The 22,274-nt window shown below is 37.6% G+C and overlaps 1 protein-coding gene across 2 annotated transcripts; it reads left to right on the top strand.

The window, feature by feature from the left end:
• Positions 1-682: 682 nt before the first annotated feature.
• LOC149496447 (protein SPIRRIG-like) lies at positions 683-22,224 on the top strand. 2 transcript variants are annotated; one of them, XR_016320938.1, is made up of 20 exons: positions 683-1,454; positions 3,404-3,473; positions 3,608-3,693; positions 4,460-4,595; positions 4,693-4,749; positions 5,055-5,225; positions 6,313-6,504; positions 6,649-6,714; positions 8,234-8,348; positions 8,557-9,731; positions 9,988-10,684; positions 10,782-10,884; positions 10,975-12,086; positions 12,210-13,860; positions 14,027-17,074; positions 18,784-19,092; positions 19,170-19,476; positions 19,560-19,706; positions 20,456-21,808; positions 21,907-22,224. XR_016320938.1 is itself a non-coding variant. In XM_089721710.1 (19 exons), the coding sequence occupies exons 1-19, from the start codon at positions 1,273-1,275 to the stop codon at positions 21,632-21,634; spliced, it is 10,803 nt and encodes a 3,600-aa protein (XP_089577836.1). In that variant the 5' UTR covers positions 683-1,272; the 3' UTR covers positions 21,635-22,224. The 2 variants fall into 2 exon arrangements, 1 of the variants encoding a protein (XP_089577836.1); XM_089721710.1 differs by having other exon boundaries at positions 20,456-22,224.
• The last annotated feature ends 50 nt before the right edge of the window (positions 22,225-22,274 follow it).

Here is a 22,274-nt window from a genome sequence, read left to right as displayed (position 1 = left end):
TAGGAAATTATTCCTCTACAAAATCCTTGTAGGTTGGTGAATATATCTTGGTATTTTTGTTTAACATAACATGTAGGCAAAACAACCAAATAGGCAACAATTCAATTGATTTACTATTTTTAGGTTATTTAAAATGAATATTATAATATTAATAATCATAACACACATAACCTATCCAAACAAAATTTGAAACGTTCATGCAAGTTCCATTTCAGCATATAATAAATAATTTCTCTAATAATAATAATATTAATAAATAATAATATCTAAGGATACACTCCATAGAAGCTACATGATCTGCCTTTGTGATTAAGAAATAAGCAAAAGTTACATCACCTGCAATTAAAAAGCCGACCAGAAAACAAATAGCCATATAAAGCAACCAGTACGTTTTCTTTTTTATTTTTTATTAAAAAAAATATTAATCAGGGAAGCTTTCTTTTCTTTTCTTTTCTTTTCTTGTTAAGCCTCTGACGAACAGGCCGAGTTTTAATACAAGGTTGAAGACCGAAGCGAGGCAATCACGTTATCTCCGACAATATCAACGTGCCACGTGGAAGTACCAGTGTCGTGGATACATGCTGACGTGGCCGAGAAGGAAATTGTTGTGTGAACGTAGAAAATTTTTTAATTTATTTTTTAGAGAAAATGAAGAAAAGAAAAATAAAAACAATATCGAAGACATAATTTCTCAAGTGTGTGAGAGAGAGAGGAATATAGAGCGAGAAACAAGGCGCGGAGAGGCCGTCCAAAAACAGCAGAGAGAGAAAGAGAAAGAGAAAGGGTTCGTTCGTGTTCTTTCTTCGTCGTCGTAATCATCATCACCATCGCCATTTCTTGCCTTTCAAGTCGCGTTCCAGTTCAGCTCTTTCCTCCATTCTAGGGCTCCTACATAACATTTCAATAAAAGAAAAAAAAAATTCAAATATCTAAATACACTAGCGAAAAGAAAAAAAAGGAAACTTAGAAGGGAATGAATTAAAGACAAGAACACGCAAATAGATCAGAAAAAGCGAAGAAATTAAATTTACAGATCCTTTGTTTCATTTGGAAAATCGACTTCGATCCACCGTTTTCGAGCTCAAACGGTTCAATTTGTTTGTAATGCGATTTACTTGAATAATCCTTTTTGTTGCTGATTGTGAAGGGGACCTTCTAGATTAGATTAGAAATCTAGAAGGGTCGGATCTGGTGCCTGGAGGAGTAGAGAAGAAGGGTCGTTGATTGTCGGATGAGAGAGAGAGGCAGAGAAGGCGCATCCAGAAACCAACGATGAAATGGACATCATTGCTTAAGGACATAAAAGAGAAGGTCGGGTTAACTCAATCTCCAGCCACTAGTTCCTCTGCCACTGCTGCCTCTTCGTCTTCCTCTTCTTCATCAGCTTATTTATCCAATCGCGATAGCAATGCCTCTCCTGCAACTCTTTATGACTTCAGATCGTCTCCTGCCAGGTTTGTCTCCATTTTGCTTTTGTTTATTTATTTATTTTTGTTATCCGATCTCAGCAGATGATTGATTTTGCATGGTTTTAGTAGTGCATTTGTTCCAATATTTTAGTTTTTTTCGAAAATCAAAACATAATCTGCGTTGACTGCACTTGACATTGATATATAACGGAAATAGATGAGATGAGTTCTTTCCACTACTTTATCACTACAATTTGGCACTTCATCGCTTTTGATGAATATTGAAGTAACAAATTCGTATGTATCCTTTATCTGTCGTTGAAGAAGTACGTAAACAGACAGAAAATTTTTTAACTAGCATTCTAGCAGATGTTGATATTGATTTTCCCATCTGCCCAACCCCAAAACAATCTTCTATTAATATTAACTCTATGGCTGTTAGCTTCGTCTTGGTACCTATTTAATGTATGAAGAAGAAGAAGAAGAAGAAGAAGAAAGTGCCCATCAAGGGTGTCTCATTATTTGATGGAGGGACTAAAGCCAATGTGAACCTTCATATATAGGATGATAGTAAAAGTTGGTGAGTCAAGAGGAAAAAGGCTTTAAATTTATGCTTAAGACATGTTTTCCATGCTCTTCACTTCCATATTGGCTAAGTTGGATATGTTGTTGGAAGGCATATAATTGCCATGCTAATTGTTAGATTATATTTTTGGTTTGATGGGGAGATCCTTAGTTGGATGATAATATATCATCCAATTGCATCTCATTATATTAGCTTGTATCTCCTTCAATTTATTATTTCTTTTATATATGAAAGCTGAAGATTGAATTTTAGCAGTTGACATGTTTCATTAAGGAAGTTAAGCCTCCTACATGAATTGGTGTAAATAAGATGGTCTACTTTTCTCTAGCTGTGGTTTGAAAAACTGTGGAGATGATCAAAGACAGCATCTATAGCTACTCTTTTGATGGATCAATGACTTGCAAGATGAAGGTGCTGCTGCTAGTCTACATGTGATTGGAGATTTGGATGGTAGGGAGGGAGTTTTTAGTCTTAAACAGATTCTTGTGCTTGTTAGAATCCACTTCGTGTATGTATATATCAGTAAATATGTGGTGTTGTTATATGTGAAGGTCATTGAAGGTTGCCAACACTGATTAGGAGTGTTAGTTGAATTAAGGATATATGGTTTATCTGAAGGTTTTTGGATTATAGTAATAAGCGAAAATGTGTGAGGCGCAGCATAGGTGACATTTAATGCAGAAAGTGAGCAGTAGTTATCTCTTGCATTTTCGTCCTTGTTACATATGAGACACTGATGATAAATTCTTTGCCTTCGTATGAATATCTAATGTCCTTAAAATACAAAGAGAACACAACGCTTGGGATGCTTCGAGAAATAGGCATTAAGAAAAATTTTTATGCCCTTGGACTCTGGTTGTAGTGGTGCAGAGATGGGTCAGGCTGTAATGGGTCAAAGTTGTAGCCTTACCTATCAAATAGAATACTTTTTTGTTGTAAATTTTAGCTTCTTGGTTACTTTGATTGTTAGCATACATTTTTTTCATTTTTTAAACAGTTTGTACTTTACAGTTTATGTGGAGGAGATTATCTTGTCTCGGCTTTGTATTTATCTTTCTCCTTATTTTTAATATTTTCTTTGCTGATTGTTAAAGGTAATGGAATAGCCCCCTAAAGTTTCCAACTCTTCCTTTTATACTAAAATTCTTGTTTAGTATAATTGGGCACAGGTTTGGCATTTGACACTTCTAAGCAGTTCAAAAAGCCTATGAATATTTTACAAAATAACTGGGTCGACCTCCTGAAAACATATCTCTATTTCACACCTATCTCCAAGTCCAAGTAATTGGGCTTTTTGTTTACTATTGTTATCACAAAACCTTGGCTTATTACTAGTCAATAGAGTACTCAGTTTGAACAAAAGTGTGCATTACAATCTTGCATGTGTATTTTTTTTTTTTTTAAACAGAGACAGACATGAATTGGAATTGGACTTCAAGAGATTTTGGGAGGAGTTCCGTTCATCCAGCTCCGAAAAGGTAACTTTTTTTGTTTAGAAATTTTTCTTGGCATTCTTTCGTACTTTCTCAATTACTGTAATATATTTAAGATAAAACTCACCATTTGCTATAAAACAATAATAGGTGGTAATGGTCTTTCATTGTTCATGCAGGAGAAAGAAGCGGCCTTGAATTTTACTGTGGATACTTTTTGTAGACTAGTGAAGCAACATGCTAATGTAGCCCAATTAGTTACGATGTATGGACATTATTCCTCCCCAAAGTTGTTATTAATATTATTGCTTCCGTGTCCATAATTAGAGATATATGGCTCTTTACACTCGCAATTTACTGCTTGTTATTGCATGTTTGCACAGGCCTTGATGGAACTTCTAGACTCTTATGTATGACAGGTCTTGTGGTATATCCGTTGTGTTGTACATGGACAACTTTTTGTCCCAAGAATCCTCTTTTACATGGGTTGGCCTTTTGAATTTTTTTAGTACTTTTTGTTACTACAAAAAGTAAGGTTGTCATCTCTATTGGTTTTGCTATTCAAGATGCACTTTCTTAAGCTGTTTCGTCTGAACATATTCTTACTGTTGACAACATTGTTTAATGGTTCATTTAATCTTGTAATTCTGTCTTGTACAAAATTAATTTGTGCAACTCCTACAAAGTTCAATGGAGGTCATGTTGGTTTTCCACATTTTGATATCACATGTAAATTTTATGTTTTCAAATTTATAAGATTTTGCTATTAATATAGCTGTCTCAGTTGTATGATACTCAATTTTCTGCTCTCTAGAATATCCACCTTCTATTTTCATATGCATGTCAGAATATCGGATATATAAAGATTGTAGATGCTCTCTACAGTATCTAGCTTTTATTTTCATTAATTGCGTGTAAGCATTGGAATCGGTTACTTGTTTTTATTTTTTATATAAGGTTTCTACTCTATGTACTTGATGTAGGATTCAGCATGTTGAACATTTTATGGAGTCTTTTTTGATGAATCACAGGTTAGTTGAAACACATATTTTCTCTTTTGTTGTGGGAAGAGCCTTTGTCACTGATGTTGAGAAGTTAAAGATCAGCAGCAAAACAAGATCTTTGGATGTAGAGAATCTATTAAATTTTTTTTCAGAAGGCACAAAGGTTAGCTTTGCAGTTTAATCAAATGCTATTCTTTTCTCTTCTTGCTTTTTCCTGGTGATCTCTTGTTCACTGATTTATTCTGCATGCTTTTCTTCAGGATGTCATCAGTCCCGGTTCAAATTTATTAACTGCTATAGAGGTCCTTGTATCTGGGGTATATTTCTCTTGCCTTAACTCTTGGAACAATCAAGCAAACAAAAATCGTTTTAGCTGTATGTGTCACTTGCTTCTTCTCTGCAATATCTTAATCTAATACTATGTTTTAGATTATTCTTCAATACAATCATGCAGTCAAGTGACTATTGATGAGTGTCGGAATTGAAGTTGATATTATGTGCAATAAATAAAGAATCATATGTAGTTACAGATCAAGAGATATTTTTTCATATGAATATAATTCCTGCGTGGAACTTCTTATTCTGTTGCAACTTTGCTATAACTAAGTTTTATCTCTTGCAGCCTATTGATAAACAATCCCTTCTTGATTCTGGGATATTATGCTGTCTTATTCATATTCTGAATTCCTTTCTGAGTCCTCAAGTCAATCAAAGGCAAAAGGTTACTTACTCTGAAGTGCCATTACTACTTGAAAAAGATCTTGGTGATGTTGCGCATGTTCGCCGGCTTGAGGTACTCTCTCTATATATTTTCTTGCCTCCCTAGCTGCTGCATGAGCATGCACACACAAAACTGCTACTGTGTTTTTTTTCCCCCTTTGCTCTGTGTGCTTGGAGCGTGTGAAACCTGTAAACCTTTCTTTCCCCCTTAATTGGTTGCTGAGCAAATTGTCTTTGATTTGATAACTCATTACATTATATCCCACCATTTTAAGGAACATCTAGACTTCTGTAGCTTATGCACCTCGTTATGCATTCTTGCTTTCTGTTGATCATCTGACACTTTTTTGCTCATACATTTTGAACTAATATGAATATTTATAGCAGCTCCAAGAAGGCGGGCACCTTTAACCTTGATTTAGATGTCAAAAGGTTTTTTCATTCTATTTTCTAGTTGAAGACAAGGAAAAAAATTGCATAAACTTATGTCATAACATGATATGAGGGTTTGGCATTGTAAAGTTGGTTATGAAGTGCTTGGATGTAATCTTGGTGCCGGACATACCGCATGTGTATAAGCCACTCAGGTGTGTAATATTGCTCCAAGATTTGCATTAGTGTTTTGCACTAGGCGGTGGGTAACTCGACAATTGCATAGCCCGAGTTTTCCTGAGATGGGAACCTTTAAAGGGCTTGTTACAGTGAAATTACAGCATGTAGGTCTAAAATAACAAGATGCTTTACATGGATATTTTAGTGGAATGGAGCTGCTTAGGTCTAGCCTAATCGGTTCTACATGATATTTTGATTTGTTACATATGCTATGTTACTTTGTGGGAAAATTAACTGGCTTAAAAATGTTCAATAATTTGAGGTGGAAATATTTAACTTTTCAACATGTTTACTGAAAGTAATTTAGTCTTTCAATATCTTCCCCGACATAGGAGAATTTCCTCTTTGATGACAAACTGAAAATGGACCTAAGCAATCAGGCGGTATATTGCTTGAGTTGAAGTTGTGTCACAATTCATTCATGGGCTCCTAACACTCTACGTGCCCGCCTGTCGTCTGAGACTGCATATTAATGACTGAGCTGTTGTGTGTACAACATCCTGAAGAATGCCTTTTTTCTTGTCTACTATATATCTCTGTTAATGCAGGTGGAGGGAAGGATAGTACATATTATGAAAGCATTGGCAAGCCATCCTTCAGCGGGACAGAGTTTGGTTGAGGATGATTCACTTCAGTTGTTGTTTCAGATGGTTGCTACTGGTTCTTTAACAGTCTTCTCTCGGTACAAAGAAGGCCTTGTTCCACTGCACAGCTTGCAACTCTATAGGCATGCAATGCAGGTAGATCACCTGTGTTTTAATGCTTATGCAGCATTGGATGTGCCTATAAATAAATGAAAGTTAAAGTCATATTTAAAATATTGGAATGCTTTATGGCCTTATAGTTAAAACTTGCTTTTCTTGCTTTTTTGGATGTTTTTCCAGATACTTGGGTTACTTTTGGTCAACGACAATGGGAGCACAGCCAGATATATCCGCAAGCATCAGCTGGTATTTATGTTTATACATAATATGACACATTTGAAAAGCATAGGGTTCATTTGGGGATTGTAATTTGACTATTGTTTTCTCATTCCCCCACCTATATTAGAGGATTTACAATAAATTACATGCACAATATGTATACAACTGTTACTAGGATTTGCAATGTTTTTATACAAGGAACAAAGTTTAGTCTCCATGCATTAGTCCAGAAATTTGTGTCACATGAAAAATCTAAATGCAGTTTTCTCATATAACAGAGTTAAAGAAATTATTTATGTTATGCCGCATGTTTTAATTTTTTCTTTTTCAATATATTTTTTAACATTGTAGGACATTCTCAAGTATGATATCTATTGTCTACACTGTCACTTTGTGCAGTTTTGTTTGTTTCTATTTTTGCTTACCTAAATAAAATCTTTACTGTATCCAAGTGCACATAGGTTTTAATTACTCATAATGAAACGATTACGTTCTTTTTTAAAGCAAAGGGGTGATGGTTTTTTTTACCCCAAATACTTGCTTCTGATTTATTCCTTGCTTTCCACTTTAATGCGAAGTTGAAATATTGATTTGAATATTATTAAGGTAAAGAGTTTTTCTGTTTCTATTTTTATTTTGAAAGAAAAGAAATGCTATCAATTACCGAGGTATAGAATTTCAATGCTGCAAGGAACGGGGACATAAAACAAGCTTTCATGTTTTTATCTGTCTTGCAAATGTTTAGTCCTTGAGAAAATGTAAAAAAGAGGGCGCATACTTCCTTTTTGGTGTGGTCTGGTGTCATGATTCACACAGGCCTAAATGGATTTGTGGCCCATCTGTGATTCTATTCTCTTTCTATGCAAGTACCGGCATTGAGTTGGGTTCTCATATTTTTTAACCAGAAATAGTGATTGATACTTTGTACTGAATTTTGTTTGGTTCCAAAACTGAACAATTTTAGTTTCAAAAACTTGGCCTTGTTATTTGTTTTGGGAATTCAGGCACAAATGAACCTTGAAAGGGAAAACATAGACTTATTTCTGTGGCTTAAGCCAAGTGGTTTTATTGTAGTATCATGGCTAAGTGGTATGTCCCTGTCACATCAATTTCTAGTAAGTACTGCATCCTGGCATGAGTGTGTCACTAACTTATATTTTGGGTACCATAGTTTTCCACATTCCAGATTAGCAATTATAATAGTTATATAAATGCTAATCATTAAAAGAAAACTGCAACAATAATGACTTTTGTGGGTCTGCATAATGTAGTTGATTGTCTTCTATGGCTTGCTTTTGAATATTGATGTTTGCCACATGTTTCTCTTGAACTGATGCTTATCTTTTGATCGGATTATGCTGCATATGCTGTTCACTGAACATAATCAATAGTCCTTTTTCTATTAGAGCTTCAGTTGAAAGATTTCTCTACACAATCTATTCACTGTTTATTGTTTCTGATTGTAGTAGCTGTTATATTTTTCTAGTCCTATTTAATCTGTTCAACACCTTGTTTAGTGGATAATATATTAATATTTTACATGCAGATAAAAGTTCTCTTAATGGCAGTTAAAGATTTTAATCCAGAGTCTGGTGATTCAGCCTACACTATGGGCATTGTGGATATGTTGCTTGAATGTGTGGAATTGTCATATAGACCTGGTAACTGGTCCATCAATTTCCTTCTTGAATTTTGTTAGAGCAATCATAAGAACTCCATTCATACGAGTGTCATGATCTTAAATTCCTGAAATGAAAAAGAAAAGGAAATGCTTATTTTTTATGTTATGATTTTGAAATTTGGATTATTCCTGCTTTAGGATTTCTATACGTGTTTCAGTTCTGATCTTTATTCTATTCTGAATTGTAGAGGCTGGTGGTGTCAGGCTCAGGGAAGATATACATAATGCCCATGGTTATCAGTTCCTTGTTCAGTTCGCATTGGTTCTGTCTTCCATGCCACAAAATCATGGTGCTCAGTCTATTGATGTAAAAAGCTCTGATGACCAAGAATATAGTTTAGACAGTTCTCATCCACATGATAATGTGGAGAGAAGGGATTTAACAATAAAAGAACCTTTAGTGCAACCTTTATCACCTGCATTATCTAGGTTGCTTGATGTTCTTGTTCACCTGTCTCAAATAGGTCCAGCTGAACCTGCAGGATCATCTGGGGCCCGAGGTCCAAAAGCTTCTCTCTCCAGGAGTGGCACTAATAGAAGTCATACACCTTCTTTTGATTGGCTTGGTGATGAAAATTGGGAGAAGGACAATACAAAAGTTAAGGACCTTGAAGCAGTCCAAATGTTGCAAGACATTTTCCTCAAGGCTGACAGCACAGAACTGCAGGCAGAAGTACTAAATAGAATGTTTAAGATATTCTCAAGTCATCTTGAAAACTATAAATTGTGTCAGCAATTACGCACTGTCCCACTTCTCATTCTAAATATGTCTGGTTTCCCTTCTTCCTTGCAAGAGATAATCTTGAAAATTCTGGAATATGCCGTTACTGTGGTGAATTGTATTCCTGAACAAGAATTGCTTTCACTTTGTTGCTTATTGCAACAACTGATAACACCAGATTTGAAGCACACAATACTATCTTTCTTTGTAAAGCTTTTGTCATTTGATCAGCAGTACAAGAAAGTCCTTCGAGAAGTTGGTGTCCTGGAAGTTCTGTTAGATGATTTGAAGCAGCACAAGTTTCTTTTGGGTCCAGATGAACAAAGTTTTAATCCTAACCAGTCTGAAAAAAAATCTGACTCAAACAGCTTGAAGAAACACATGGACAGTGAAGATTCTATTATTACTTCACCCAAGCTAATGGGATCTGGTTCAGGAAAGTTTCCCATCTTTGAAATTGAGGACACAATATATGTTGCATGGGATTGCTTGGTCTCTTTAGTGAAGAAAGCTGAAGCCAATCAAGCATCATTTCGTTCAGCTAATGGTGTAACAATTGTTCTTCCTTTGTTGGTGTCTAATGTTCATCGTCCTGGGGTCCTCCGGATATTGTCTTGTTTAATTACAGAAGATGTTGCACAGGTTTGTAAGCATTCCAATATTTTAGTTTTGTTAGGTTTGACTTTGGACGGATTGCTTAAAGGACATATTATTCTTCTTTCCATTTGAACATTGTAGTACCGGCATGAATTTTTCCAGACTGTGAAATAGTCATTATAATTATTAGAGGTTTTCTGCAAAGCTAAACATATGTATTTCCTTTTTGGGGAAAAAAGCAGATAAGTGCCTAGTTTTTATTTGGCATTGCAAAAATAATTATTTCATTTTAATTTTCCAGGTTCATCCTGAAGAATTAGGCGCAGTTGTTGAAGTTCTCAAAAGTGGAATGGTTACAAGTAGCATTGGACATCAATATAGGCTTGAACATGATGCAAAATGTGACACAATGGGTGCCTTGTGGCGCATACTGGGAGCTAACAATTCAGCAAAGAGGGTCTTTGGTGAAGTCACTGGATTTTCTCTTCTTTTGACCACACTTCATAGTTTTCAAGGTGATGATGGGCTGGATGACTCTTCTTTAGTGGTTCACATCAAAGTCTTTACATATTTGTTACGCCTCATGACTGCTGGAGTTTGTGATAATGCTATTAATAGGACAAAATTGCACTCTGTTATATCATCCCAAACTTTTTATGATCTTCTAGCTGAGTCTGGCTTGCTTTCTGTGGAGTGTGAAAAGCAAGTTATACAATTGTTGTTGGAGCTAGCCCTTGAAGTTGTGCTTCCACCATTCTTATCATCAGACAGTTCCTTACCTGCTGATATTATTGAATCTGAGTCAACTACTTCTCTTATAATGACTCCATCGGGTCTGTTTAATCCTGATAAGGAACGAGTGTACAATGCTGGTGCTGTTAGAGTTCTGATCCGCTCACTGTTGCTCTTTACTCCAAAGGTGCAGTTAGAATTGCTTAACCTTGTTGAGAGGCTTGCTCGTGCTGGCCCCTTTAATCAGGAAAACCTCACAGCTGTAGGTGCGAAATGGAGTTTTTTCCTCTTCTTTATTCTTTCCTCTTTTATTGACTAGTTTCGTTGCCCATTTATTTCTTCTTTTATTTTTTATCTGTGTAGGTTGTGTGGAACTTTTACTGGAGACAATTCACCCCTTCCTTTTGGGCTCATCTCCATTACTTTCATATGTGCTGAAGATCGTGGAAGTTCTTGGGGCATATAGGTAAGATTTCTGATATTTTCTAGAGAGTGTTTCATTGCTTATTTATTTCTCAACTTTATTGGAAACTAAGGTTTATATTTCCGGCGATAGGTTGTCTGCATCAGAACTTCGACTGCTTATTAGATATGTTGTGCAAATGAGGCTGATGAATTCAGGCCGTAATCTTATTGATATGATGGAAAGGTTAATACTAATGGAGGATATGGCTTCAGAAAATGTTTCTCTTGCGCCATTTGTGGAGATGGACATGAGTAAGATTGGCCATGCTTCTGTTCAGGTTTCTCTGGGAGAAAGATCATGGCCTCCAGTAGCTGGATATTCATTTGTATGTTGGTTTCAGTTCAGAAATTTCTTGAAATCACAAACGAAGGAAACAGAACCTTCTAAAGTTGGCTCTTTAAAGAGGCATGGTGGCTCTAATGGGCAGCTCAATGAACGTCATATTCTTCGGATATTTTCTGTTGGTACAGCAAATAATGAAAGCATGTCCTTTGCAGAGCTTTATCTTCGGGAGGATGGTGTTCTAACCCTTGCTACCAGCAACTCCTCTTCCTTGTCTTTTCCTGGATTAGAACTGGAGGAAGGCAGGTGGCATCACCTTGCAATTGTTCACAGCAAACCAAATGCACTTGCTGGATTATTTCAGGCTAGTGTTGCATATGTGTACCTTAATGGAAAGCTGAGGCACACAGGGAAACTGGGATATTCTCCTTCTCCTCCTGGAAAACCCTTACAGGTGATCATTGGTACACCACCTAGTTGTGCTAGAGTTAGTGACTTGACATGGAAACTCCGTTCTTGCTATCTTTTTGAGGAGGTGCTTACTCCAGGGTGTATATGTTTCATGTATATTCTTGGTCGAGGATATAGAGGACTCTTCCAGGATTCGGATCTTCTGCGCTTTGTCCCTAACCAGGCTTGTGGTGGTGGTAGCATGGCCATCTTGGACTCATTAGATGCTGATGTGCTGTTGGCAAACACACAAAAGGGCGAAAGTGTTGGCAAGCCTGGGGATTCTAAATCAGATGGTAGTGGTATTGTTTGGGATTTGGATAGGTTAGCAAACCTTTCATTCCAGCTCTCTGGAAAGAAGCTTATATTTGCATTTGATGGAACTTGTACTGAAGCTATTCGGGCTTCTGGGACATTCTCCTTACTCAATCTGGTTGATCCTATGTCAGCTGCTGCTTCTCCTATTGGGGGTGAGCAAACAAAACCTGATTTAATATTTAAAACAATTGGGTGCCTTAACTTTATTCAGAGCATTTCTGGATGCTAATAGAATATTTTTCTTGATTCTCTCTCTATGTCTCTCTTAATTTCAGGTATACCACGATTTGGACGTCTTCTTGGAGATATTTATGTTTGTAGGCAAAGTGTGATTGGAGATACAATCCGCCCTGTTGGTGGAATGGCTGTTGTCCTGGCCCTTGTTGAAGCTGCAGAAACCAGGGATATGCTTCACATGGCATTGACATTACTTGCCTGTGCGCTTCATCAGAATCCCCAGAATGTGAGAGACATGCAAACATACAGGGGATACCATTTGCTAGCTCTATTTTTGCGTCGCAGGATGTCATTATTTGACATGCAATCTCTTGAGATCTTTTTCCAAATTGCTGCATGTGAAGCTTCATTTTCTGAACCAAAGAAGTTGGAAAACACACAAACTAGTTTGTCTACTGCAGCAACTATGCAGGAAGCTCGACTTGAGGATCTTAGCTTGTCAAAATTTCATGACGAAACTTCTTCTATTGGATCTCATGGAGATATGGATGATTACTCTGCTCAAAAAGATTCATTTAGCCATATATCAGAACTAGAAAGTTCTGATATACCAGTTGAAACCTCAAATTGCATTGTCCTGTCAAATGCGGACATGGTAGAACATGTCTTGTTGGACTGGACATTATGGGTAACAGCTCCAGTTCCAATTCAAATTGCTCTTCTGGGATTTCTGGAGCATTTAGTGTCTATGCACTGGTACAGGAATCATAACCTCACAGTTCTGCGGCGAATTGACCTTGTTCAACATTTACTTGTGACTCTGCAACGTGGTGATGTTGAAGTTTCTGTTTTAGAAAAATTGGTTGTTTTGCTTGGGGTCATTTTGGAAGATGGATTTTTGGTGTCTGAACTTGAAAATGTGGTTAGGTTTGTGATAATGACGTTTGATCCTCCTGACCTGAAACCACGGCATCAAATAATGCGAGAATCAATGGGTAAGCATGTAATTGTAAGGAATATGCTGCTAGAGATGCTTATTGATCTACAAGTAACCATAAAATCAGAGGAGTTGCTAGAGCAGTGGCATAAGATTGTATCATCAAAATTGATAACATATTTTCTCGATGAAGCTGTTCATCCTACTAGCATGAGATGGATCATGACTCTTCTTGGTGTATGTCTTGCTTCTTCTCCTACATTTGCACTTAAATTTCGCACCAGTGGTGGTTATCAGGGTTTGATGAGGGTTCTTCCAAGTTTTTATGATTCTCCAGATATATATTACATTTTGTTCTGTTTGGTATTTGGAAAGCCTGTTTACCCAAGATTACCAGAGGTCCGCATGCTAGATTTTCATGGCCTTATACCAAGTGATGGAAGTTATGTGGACTTGAAATTTGTGGAACTTTTGGAATCTGTGATTGCAATGACAAAATCTACATTTGATAGGTTGAGGATGCAGTTAACATTTGCTCATCAAACTGGCAATCTTTCCCAGGTTGGTGCTAGCATTGTAGCAGAGCTCGTGGAGGGAAATGCAGACATGGCAGGAGAGCTTCAGGGTGAAGCTCTGATGCATAAGACTTATGCAGCACGCTTAATGGGCGGTGAGGCATCAGCTCCTGCTGCTGCAACCTCAGTCCTAAGGTTTATGGTTGATCTGGCAAAAATGTGCCCACCTTTTTCTGCTGTTTGCAGAAGGCCTGAATTTCTTGAAAGTTGCATTGAACTTTATTTTTCATGCATTAGGTTTGTTCTTTCAGTTGTCTTTAAGTTTTGTACCATTTGTTTTCCTCAGTACTGCTTTGTCCAGAATTTATTGAATCAAGAATCTAGGTTTTACTTGTTTACTTACATGCAACTATACATTTTTATTAAGCTTTAATTTTGTTTTGTAATTTTCTTTAATTTGCAGGGCAGCTTCTGCCGTGAATATGTCAAAGACACTTTCTGAGAAGACAGAGGAGAAGAATTTGAATGATTCTGATGACACTAGCAGTTCTCAAAATACGTTCTCCAGTCTGCCTCATGAACAGGAACAATCTGCCAAAACGTCCACTAGTGTTGGAAGCTTCCCTCAAGCACATGTGAGTGCAAGTTCTGATGACATGGCTGTGCCTCAAAATTATCTGGCAGATGATAAATTGGAGATGAATATCACTGATCTACAAAAAGATTTGAAACAATCAGTTCAAGGTGTGCAAACTGTTCAGAACTTGGATGGGGATATTGTTGACTTGGTGTCTGCCACCTCTAGCTCAAGTGAATCAAATATTCGAAATATTGATGGCACTATGGATTCCATTCAACTGGAAGATTCCCAGAGTTCTGCATCGGTAAACATAATTGACTCTCCCATAATATCTGAGAAGTCAACTTCAAAAAACCCTCTTACGTCCTCTTCATCTCCGGTTGTTGCATTGACATCCTGGCTTGGAGGTGCAAATCAAAATGAATCCAAAGCTTCGTCACTAGCTACTCTTTCCATGGAGTCCTATGTTTCTGCTAGTGAATATGATGCATCTCCAGATTCGAAGTCTACTCATGGAACATCTTCTGCAATCTCACCATATTTAGTCAGTGCAAAGCTGCTCCTTGATATTGATGATTCTGGTTATGGGGGTGGTCCATGTTCTGCAGGAGCTACAGCTGTCTTAGATTTTATGGCTGAAGTTCTTTCTGATTTTATCACTGAGCAGATGAAAGCAGCACAGATTATAGAAGGCATCTTAGAAATGGTACCTTTATATATTGATGCTGAATCCGTGCTAGTTTTCCAGGGTTTGTGTCTTAGCAGGCTGATGAACTTTGTTGAAAGGCGACTTCTGCGTGATGATGAGGAAGATGAGAAGAAGTTGGATAAAAGTCGATGGTCCTCAAATTTAGATGCATTATGTTGGATGATTGTTGATCGTGTCTATATGGGCGCTTTTCCTCAACCTGCGGTGGTGCTGAAAACTCTTGAATTCCTTTTGTCAATGTTACAATTGGCAAATAAAGATGGCCGAATCGAAGAAGCAGCTCCTGTAGGAAAGAGTCTTCTGTCTATAACTAGAGGAAGTAGGCAAATCGATGCTTATGTTCATTCACTTTTTAAGAACACAAATCGTATGATACTGTACTGTTTCCTGCCATCTTTCCTGGCCACCATTGGAGAAGATGATCTCCTTTCATCATTAGGATTGCATATTGAACCCAAGAAGAGATTTACCCCTAATGCTTCACAAGAAGATTCAGGAATTGATATCTGCACAGTTTTGCAGTTATTAGTTGCTCACAGGCGCATCATATTCTGTCCCAGCAATCTTGATACTGATTTAAATTGCTGTCTTCTTGTAAATCTAGTATATATTCTGCGTGACCAAAGGCGAAATGTTCAGAATGTGGCTGTTGATATTGTCAAGTATCTACTGGTGCATCGAAGAGCTGCACTAGAAGATTTGCTTGTCTGCAAAGCAAACCATGGACAGCAAATGGATGTACTACATGGGGGTTTTGACAGATTATTGACAGGAAGCTTGTCTGCTTTCTTTGAGTGGCTTGAGAATTCTGAACAAATAGTCAAAAAAGTATTGGAGCAATGTGCATTGATTATGTGGCACCAGTATATTGCTGGATCAGCAAAATTTCCAGGGGTGAGAATAAAAGGTTTGGAGGGTCGTCTTAAGAGGGAAATGGGGAGAAGGTCACGAGACATTTTGAAGCTAGACCTACGGCATTGGGAGCAGGTAACTGAAAGAAGATATGCACTGGAAATGGTTCGTGATGCAATGTCTACTGAGTTGAGAGTTGTCCGCCAAGATAAATATGGATGGGTTCTCCATGCTGAAAGTGAGTGGCAAACCCTTCTCCAACAACTTGTACATGAGCGTGGGATATTCCCACTGAGTAAATCCTCTTCAACTGAAGAACCTGAATGGCAGCTTTGTCCCATTGAAGGCCCATACAGAATGCGCAAAAAGCTTGAACGTTGCAAGTTGAGGATCGACACCATCCAAAATGTTCTCAATGGGCAGTTTGAATTAGAAGTGGAGTTGTCCAAGGGAAAACATGGGGATAGTCCTGATGCGTCTGATACTGACTCTGAATTATTTTTCAATCTTTTGACTGACAAAGCTGAACAGAATGGTGTTGATGAGATGTATAGTGAATTTTTTAAGGATCCAGATGATGCAAAAGGTGCAACTTCTGTGAAGAGTGGATGGAATGATGATAGAGCTAGCAGTATAAATGATGCAAGCCTTCATTCAGCTACTGACTTTGGTGTTAAGTCTACTACACTTTCTGCTCCAGTAACAGAGAGCACGTATGGAAAATCTGACATAGGATCCCCGAGGTATTCATCTTCAAATAAAATTGATGATTTTAAAGTCTCAGAAGATAAATCAGATAAGGAACTGAATGATAATGGTGAATATCTCATTAGACCATATTTGGAGCCTCTTGAAAAGATACGATTCAGATATAACTGTGAGCGAGTTGTGGGTCTTGACAAACATGATGGTATATTTTTGATTGGGGAACTTTGTTTGTATATAATTGAGAACTTTTACATTGATGATTCTGGGTGCATATGTGAAAAGGAATGCGAAGATGAACTCTCTGTTATTGATCAGGCTTTGGGTGTTAAGAAGGACGTTACTGGCAGTATGGATTTCCAGTCCAAGTCAACTTCATCCTGGAGCACAATGGTTAAGACATGTGCTGGGGCAAGAGCATGGGCCTATAATGGCGGTGCATGGGGCAAGGAGAAAGTGTGTACTAGTGGCAACCTTCCTCATCCTTGGAATATGTGGAAGCTTAACAGCGTTCATGAGATTTTGAAACGGGATTACCAGCTTCGACCTGTTGCTATTGAGATATTTAGCATGGACGGGTGTAATGATCTTCTGGTGTTCCACAAAAAAGAGAGAGAAGAAGTCTTCAAAAATCTGGTTGCCATGAATCTTCCAAGGAATAGCATGTAAGTATTGTACACTAACCCATGCTGCTGAAATTTTACTGCTGACTACTTTTCATTATCACAGGCTTTATGTTTTTACATGAATGCAATTGATTGCCAATTGCATTTGTTAGTTTTTTTTGGGAGGGTATGAACTTTATTCTTGATGTGTTATATGCTAATATTGTCATTAGATGCTGTTCCTAACCTGTGACTGTAACATTAGAATATATGAACTGCTATTCGGATGGAAGAATTTCAAATGAAGGATTTATAGATGGTTTTTGTTTAAAGTGCTTGAATGAAGGTTAGCTTATTCTTTGATTGACTCGATTTATGATACAGTATTTTCATGAATGTGGTTGAGAACTTAATTGATATTCAGAACAATCTTTGATTTAGGATTTAATCTATCAAACAGAACATATAAACTATCAAATCTCTCCATCCCAGTGGAAGGCAAATGTTATTATTACTTTTTTTGACATCTTTTAAATGTATAATAGTTGCCATAGGCTTTGGGTGATACTCTTAAGGAGTTGAGTAGGTTCAATAAGTCTTAGGTTTGCGTCTTACTTGAACGAGTGGGTAATGGTGAGAAGTATTGTAACAATTGACGTCCTGGTGCTTGTTTTTATTTGATGGTAGATTGTGAGTTGTGTCGTCTAAGTTTACCATGTTATAGTTCTCCTTTTTATATTAAAGTTGGCCTCTTCAACTGGCCATGCCATTTCAAATAATAATTTGCTGCGTCTTACTTGAAAATAGGGAAATGGCTTGATGCTTTGGTTTTTGTAATGTTTTGATGGTAGATGGTGAATTGACTTGTCTAAGTTTTATTGTATCATAGAATTTTATTTTTCATATAAGATATGGCCTCTTCGAATAGCTATGCCATCTCAAATAATAACATTGGTGTTTAGATGCATGTCATGATGTTAAGTCTGTGATTCCAAAGCAGATCAACTTCCTCCTTGGTTATCAAAGAAATGGAAACGTAAAGAATGTAAAATTGTGTACAAAAATTGTTCATGATACATGCAATATTCTCAAATGTTTCTGAATCCCATTTTCAAATGTTCAAATGTTCATTGGAGCCTCTCATGCTTAACTGTCTATGTGCATTGAATGGTAGTACATTACCTGCTTGCTCAAATACCTTCAGTTAACTATTATTAACCTGATTTTGCAACCCTAAAGAACCTTCATAGAATTCCTATTTCCTCGAGGAGAAAGGTGCTTTTTCTTGTGGGGGCTGGGGGTGTGTGGAAGTGATGAAATAACCTAGATGTGTGAATGTGTTGCGGCCAGATTGTCATGGTCCAGTCAATGCTATTGTGAATTTGTTTAGAAAAATTCCGGTAGTCTTGGTGTCAATGTATCTCTATGACGGGGATTCATCATTACAATTCTCTTGATGCACTTGAGTTACTGCTGATATTAAAACATGCTCTGAAATAGTGATGCTGTTGAAATAAATAGCTGGTTAGATTGGTTTTGTGTCTCTGTCTGCTGAATATATAGCTTGTATTACAGTTTTCACATGCTACTGGATAATAGTGTCCCCAAATCTATTTCGAGAGATCTCTTTTCCTTTGATATCTTAGGTATCATCAAGGATTTATATTCTTGATCTCCATATGCTGTGGTGCCTGTTAACATTGTCCTATTGTTTCTTCCTTGTCCTCAAAAACTCGTGGCTTGTTTCAAAAATTTCTTCCTTGCTACAGGTTGGACACTACAATTTCTGGGTCAACTAAACAAGAAAGTAATGAAGGCAGTCGTTTATTTAAGATAGTGGCTAAATCCTTCTCAAAAAGGTGGCAAAATGGAGAAATTAGTAATTTCCAATACCTTATGCATCTGAACACATTGGCTGGGAGGGGATACAGTGATCTCACCCAATATCCAGTGTTTCCATGGGTACTGGCAGACTATGAGAGTGAAAATCTGGATTTATCCAATCCTAAAACATTTCGCAAGCTTGACAAACCAATGGGCTGTCAGACGCCAGAAGGGGAAGAGGAATTTAAGAAAAGGTTAATTTTTTGTATAAACTGCCATTATTTTTTCTTTTTGCTGCTTATTTATTATTTTCATTTTTTTCCCTATTCAGATATGAGAGCTGGGATGATCCAGAGGTTCCAAAATTTCATTATGGTTCTCACTATTCTAGTGCTGGAATTGTTCTCTTCTATCTTCTACGCCTGCCACCATTTAGTGCAGAGAATCAAAAGCTGCAGGGTGGGCAATTTGATCATGCTGATCGACTTTTCAATAGTGTTAAAGACACTTGGTTAAGTGCTGCTGGGAAGGGCAACACATCTGATGTGAAGGAATTGATTCCAGAATTCTTCTACATGCCAGAATTCCTGGAAAATAGATTCCACCTTGACTTGGGAGAAAAACAATCAGGAGAGAAGGTTGGTTTTCCACTATGTGCAATTCATTTTCCCTTGCTTTGGGTATTTAAAATTGTAAACTTATAATATTGGTCTTTCTTAAGGTGGGTGATGTCTTCTTGCCTCCATGGGCCAAAGGAAGTGCTAGAGAATTCATTAAGAAGCATCGAGAAGCGTTGGAATCTGATTATGTTTCTCAAAATCTGCATCACTGGATAGACCTCATATTTGGATATAAACAGAGAGGGAAGGTGTGTTATGCATTCCTAACCAAACTGCTATATGTCAGAAAACTATATAGCTTTACAGGTTGAGCACATACTATTCCATGAGAAAAGACTGAAAACAAATGGGGATCCAATGTTGTTTTTGTTTGTGCTTCTCCCCAGGTTTTTTGTTGTGTTTTGCATTTTGGTCTATTATTCTAGAATTTCTCAGCAACCAATTGGGCCTCTGTCTCTCAAAAGCTTTGAAGTGAATGCTAGGTTTGCGATTGTCATTCACTGACTACAGAGTTTTACATGTTTCTTCCCAGCCCATAAACTAGCCTCCTCTAGTTGAAATATCTTTAGAGTTTGCCTTTTTTTTTTTTTTTTTTTTTTTTTTGGTATTCTTTCTGATGAACATTGTTGCGTGCTTCCCTTGGTGGAGAAGAATTTCTTGGGGGCCAAAAGGTCTTTAGGCAAATCTTAAAACAGCCTCGACATCTAATTAATTCTTGCTCGTTCACTTTTGCTGTCAAACCAAGCACAGAAAATAATTCTCTCTTTTTTCACCCCCTCGCTTCCTGCCTATTGCTTATCTGCTTGCTCTCTGTTTCTAGGGCTCTATTTGAAGGACATAATTTTTTTTTTGTTTCCTAAAAAAAAGGGGTTGGATTGAATTTGTGATCCATTTGATAATTGCAGGAATAACTATCTGTTGGATTTCCTTTGTCATTACTCACCAAGTTGTCCCTTGGTCTTCTTATAACGTGACTTATTTCATCTATGATTGACAGGCTGCTGAAGAAGCTGTGAATGTTTTCTATCATTACACATATGAAGGGAGCGTTGACATAGACTCGGTTACAGATCCCGCAATGAAAGCCTCCATTCTAGCACAAATCAACCATTTTGGGCAGACACCAAAACAACTGTTCCTAAAACCCCATGTGAAAAGACGGTCTGACAGAAGGATTCCTCCTAATCCACTCAAGTACTCCTCCCATCTTGTTCCACATGAAATACGCAAGAGCTCATCTGCCATTACTCAGATCATCACTTTCCATGAGAAAATTCTTGTGGCAGGGACAAACAGTTTGCTTAAACCTAGAACATACACCAAATATGTAGCATGGGGTTTTCCTGATCGTAGCTTGAGATTACTGAGCTATGACCAAGATAAGCTCCTCTCAACACATGAGAATCTTCACGGGAGTAATCAGATTCAGTGTACTGGTTTTAGCCATGATGGTCAAATTTTGGTTACAGGTGCTGATGACGGGTTACTTTCTGTTTGGAGAATTGACAAGGATGGTCCCCGTGCTTTACAACATCTGCAGTTAGAGAAGGCGCTTAGTGGTCACACTAGCAAAATCACATGCCTTCACGTTAGTCAGCCTTACATGTTGATTGTGAGTGGATCTGATGACTGCACTGTTATTGTATGGGACCTCAGCTCCTTGGTTTTTATTAGGCAGTTACCGGAGTTTCCAGTGCCAGTTTCAGCAATTTATGTGAATGACTTGAATGGAGAGATTGTGACAGCTGCTGGAATTCTTCTTGCTGTTTGGAGCATAAATGGGGATTGCCTTGCAGTGATTAACACATCCCAATTGCCATCTGATTCTATCCTCTCGATAACAAGTTGTACGTTTTCAGATTGGCTAGACACAAACTGGTATGCCACAGGCCACCAGAGTGGGGCAGTTAAGGTGTGGCAAATGGTTCACATCTCCAATCAAGAGAGTAATTTAAGTAAATCAGGCAGCAACCCTACGGTTGGGCTACATTTAGGTGATAAGGTACCGGAATACAGGTTGGTACTTCACAAGGTGTTGAAGTTTCATAAACATCCAGTTACTGCCCTTCACCTCACAAGCGATCTGAAGCAGTTATTAAGTGGGGATTCCAGTGGGCATTTGCTTTCTTGGACGTTACCGGATGAAAGCTTGAGATCTTCATTTAATCACGGGTGAGAAAGGGAAAGAGCAGTTGAAGTATGATTTTTTCAGCTCTTTGAAATCCTATACGGGATTTGTCAGTCAGTTCTTGGGGAAGAAAAGTTGGATTTTATATGTGCATGATACACTGAAAAGGAAAAACAAGGCAACGGGGCTGGCGTGGCATTGACACAGCACAAGCAAAGACAAGTAAGACAAAATCTCATAAATTGTCTGATAAATTGTTATATTACTTTGACAAGCTTCTTGACTACGTCAATTTGTTTGCTTGGCGATGGCAAAAGCAGAAGACATATACTGGTATTTTTGGTTGCTTGGTGGAGGAAGACAATTTTTATTTTGCTCAAAGGATCGGTCCATCCAACTGGTTTTTTGAATGTACATAGATGGAATTACTAACAGTGTGTAATGAAGTTGTATAGAGGGAAACTGTGCCAGAATGGAGCATTGCTGCTCGAAGTCGTCTGGCCAGTTGAACTAAAGAAATGGTTAATTGGTCGAGTTGAGTCAGAGTGTATTCCCTGTGGGTAAAATTCTTTTTGCATATTGCAGTTGGGCAGTCGCTGCCCATTCTTGTTGTGAAATGTAGGCCTATTTTCTTTCTCCCTCTGGTTGCAAAGATCGCCCCTTTAATTGAAGGACAGCTTTCAGTAAT

Source organism: Jatropha curcas, chromosome 5, assembly GCF_041381405.1.
Source record: "Jatropha curcas cultivar XTBG-Jc1 chromosome 5, XTBG_Jcur_1.0, whole genome shotgun sequence".
Classification (NCBI taxonomy): domain Eukaryota; kingdom Viridiplantae; phylum Streptophyta; class Magnoliopsida; order Malpighiales; family Euphorbiaceae; genus Jatropha; species Jatropha curcas.
Note: the sequence above shows the minus strand (reverse complement) of the source record. Positions and strands in the feature narration are given on the sequence as shown.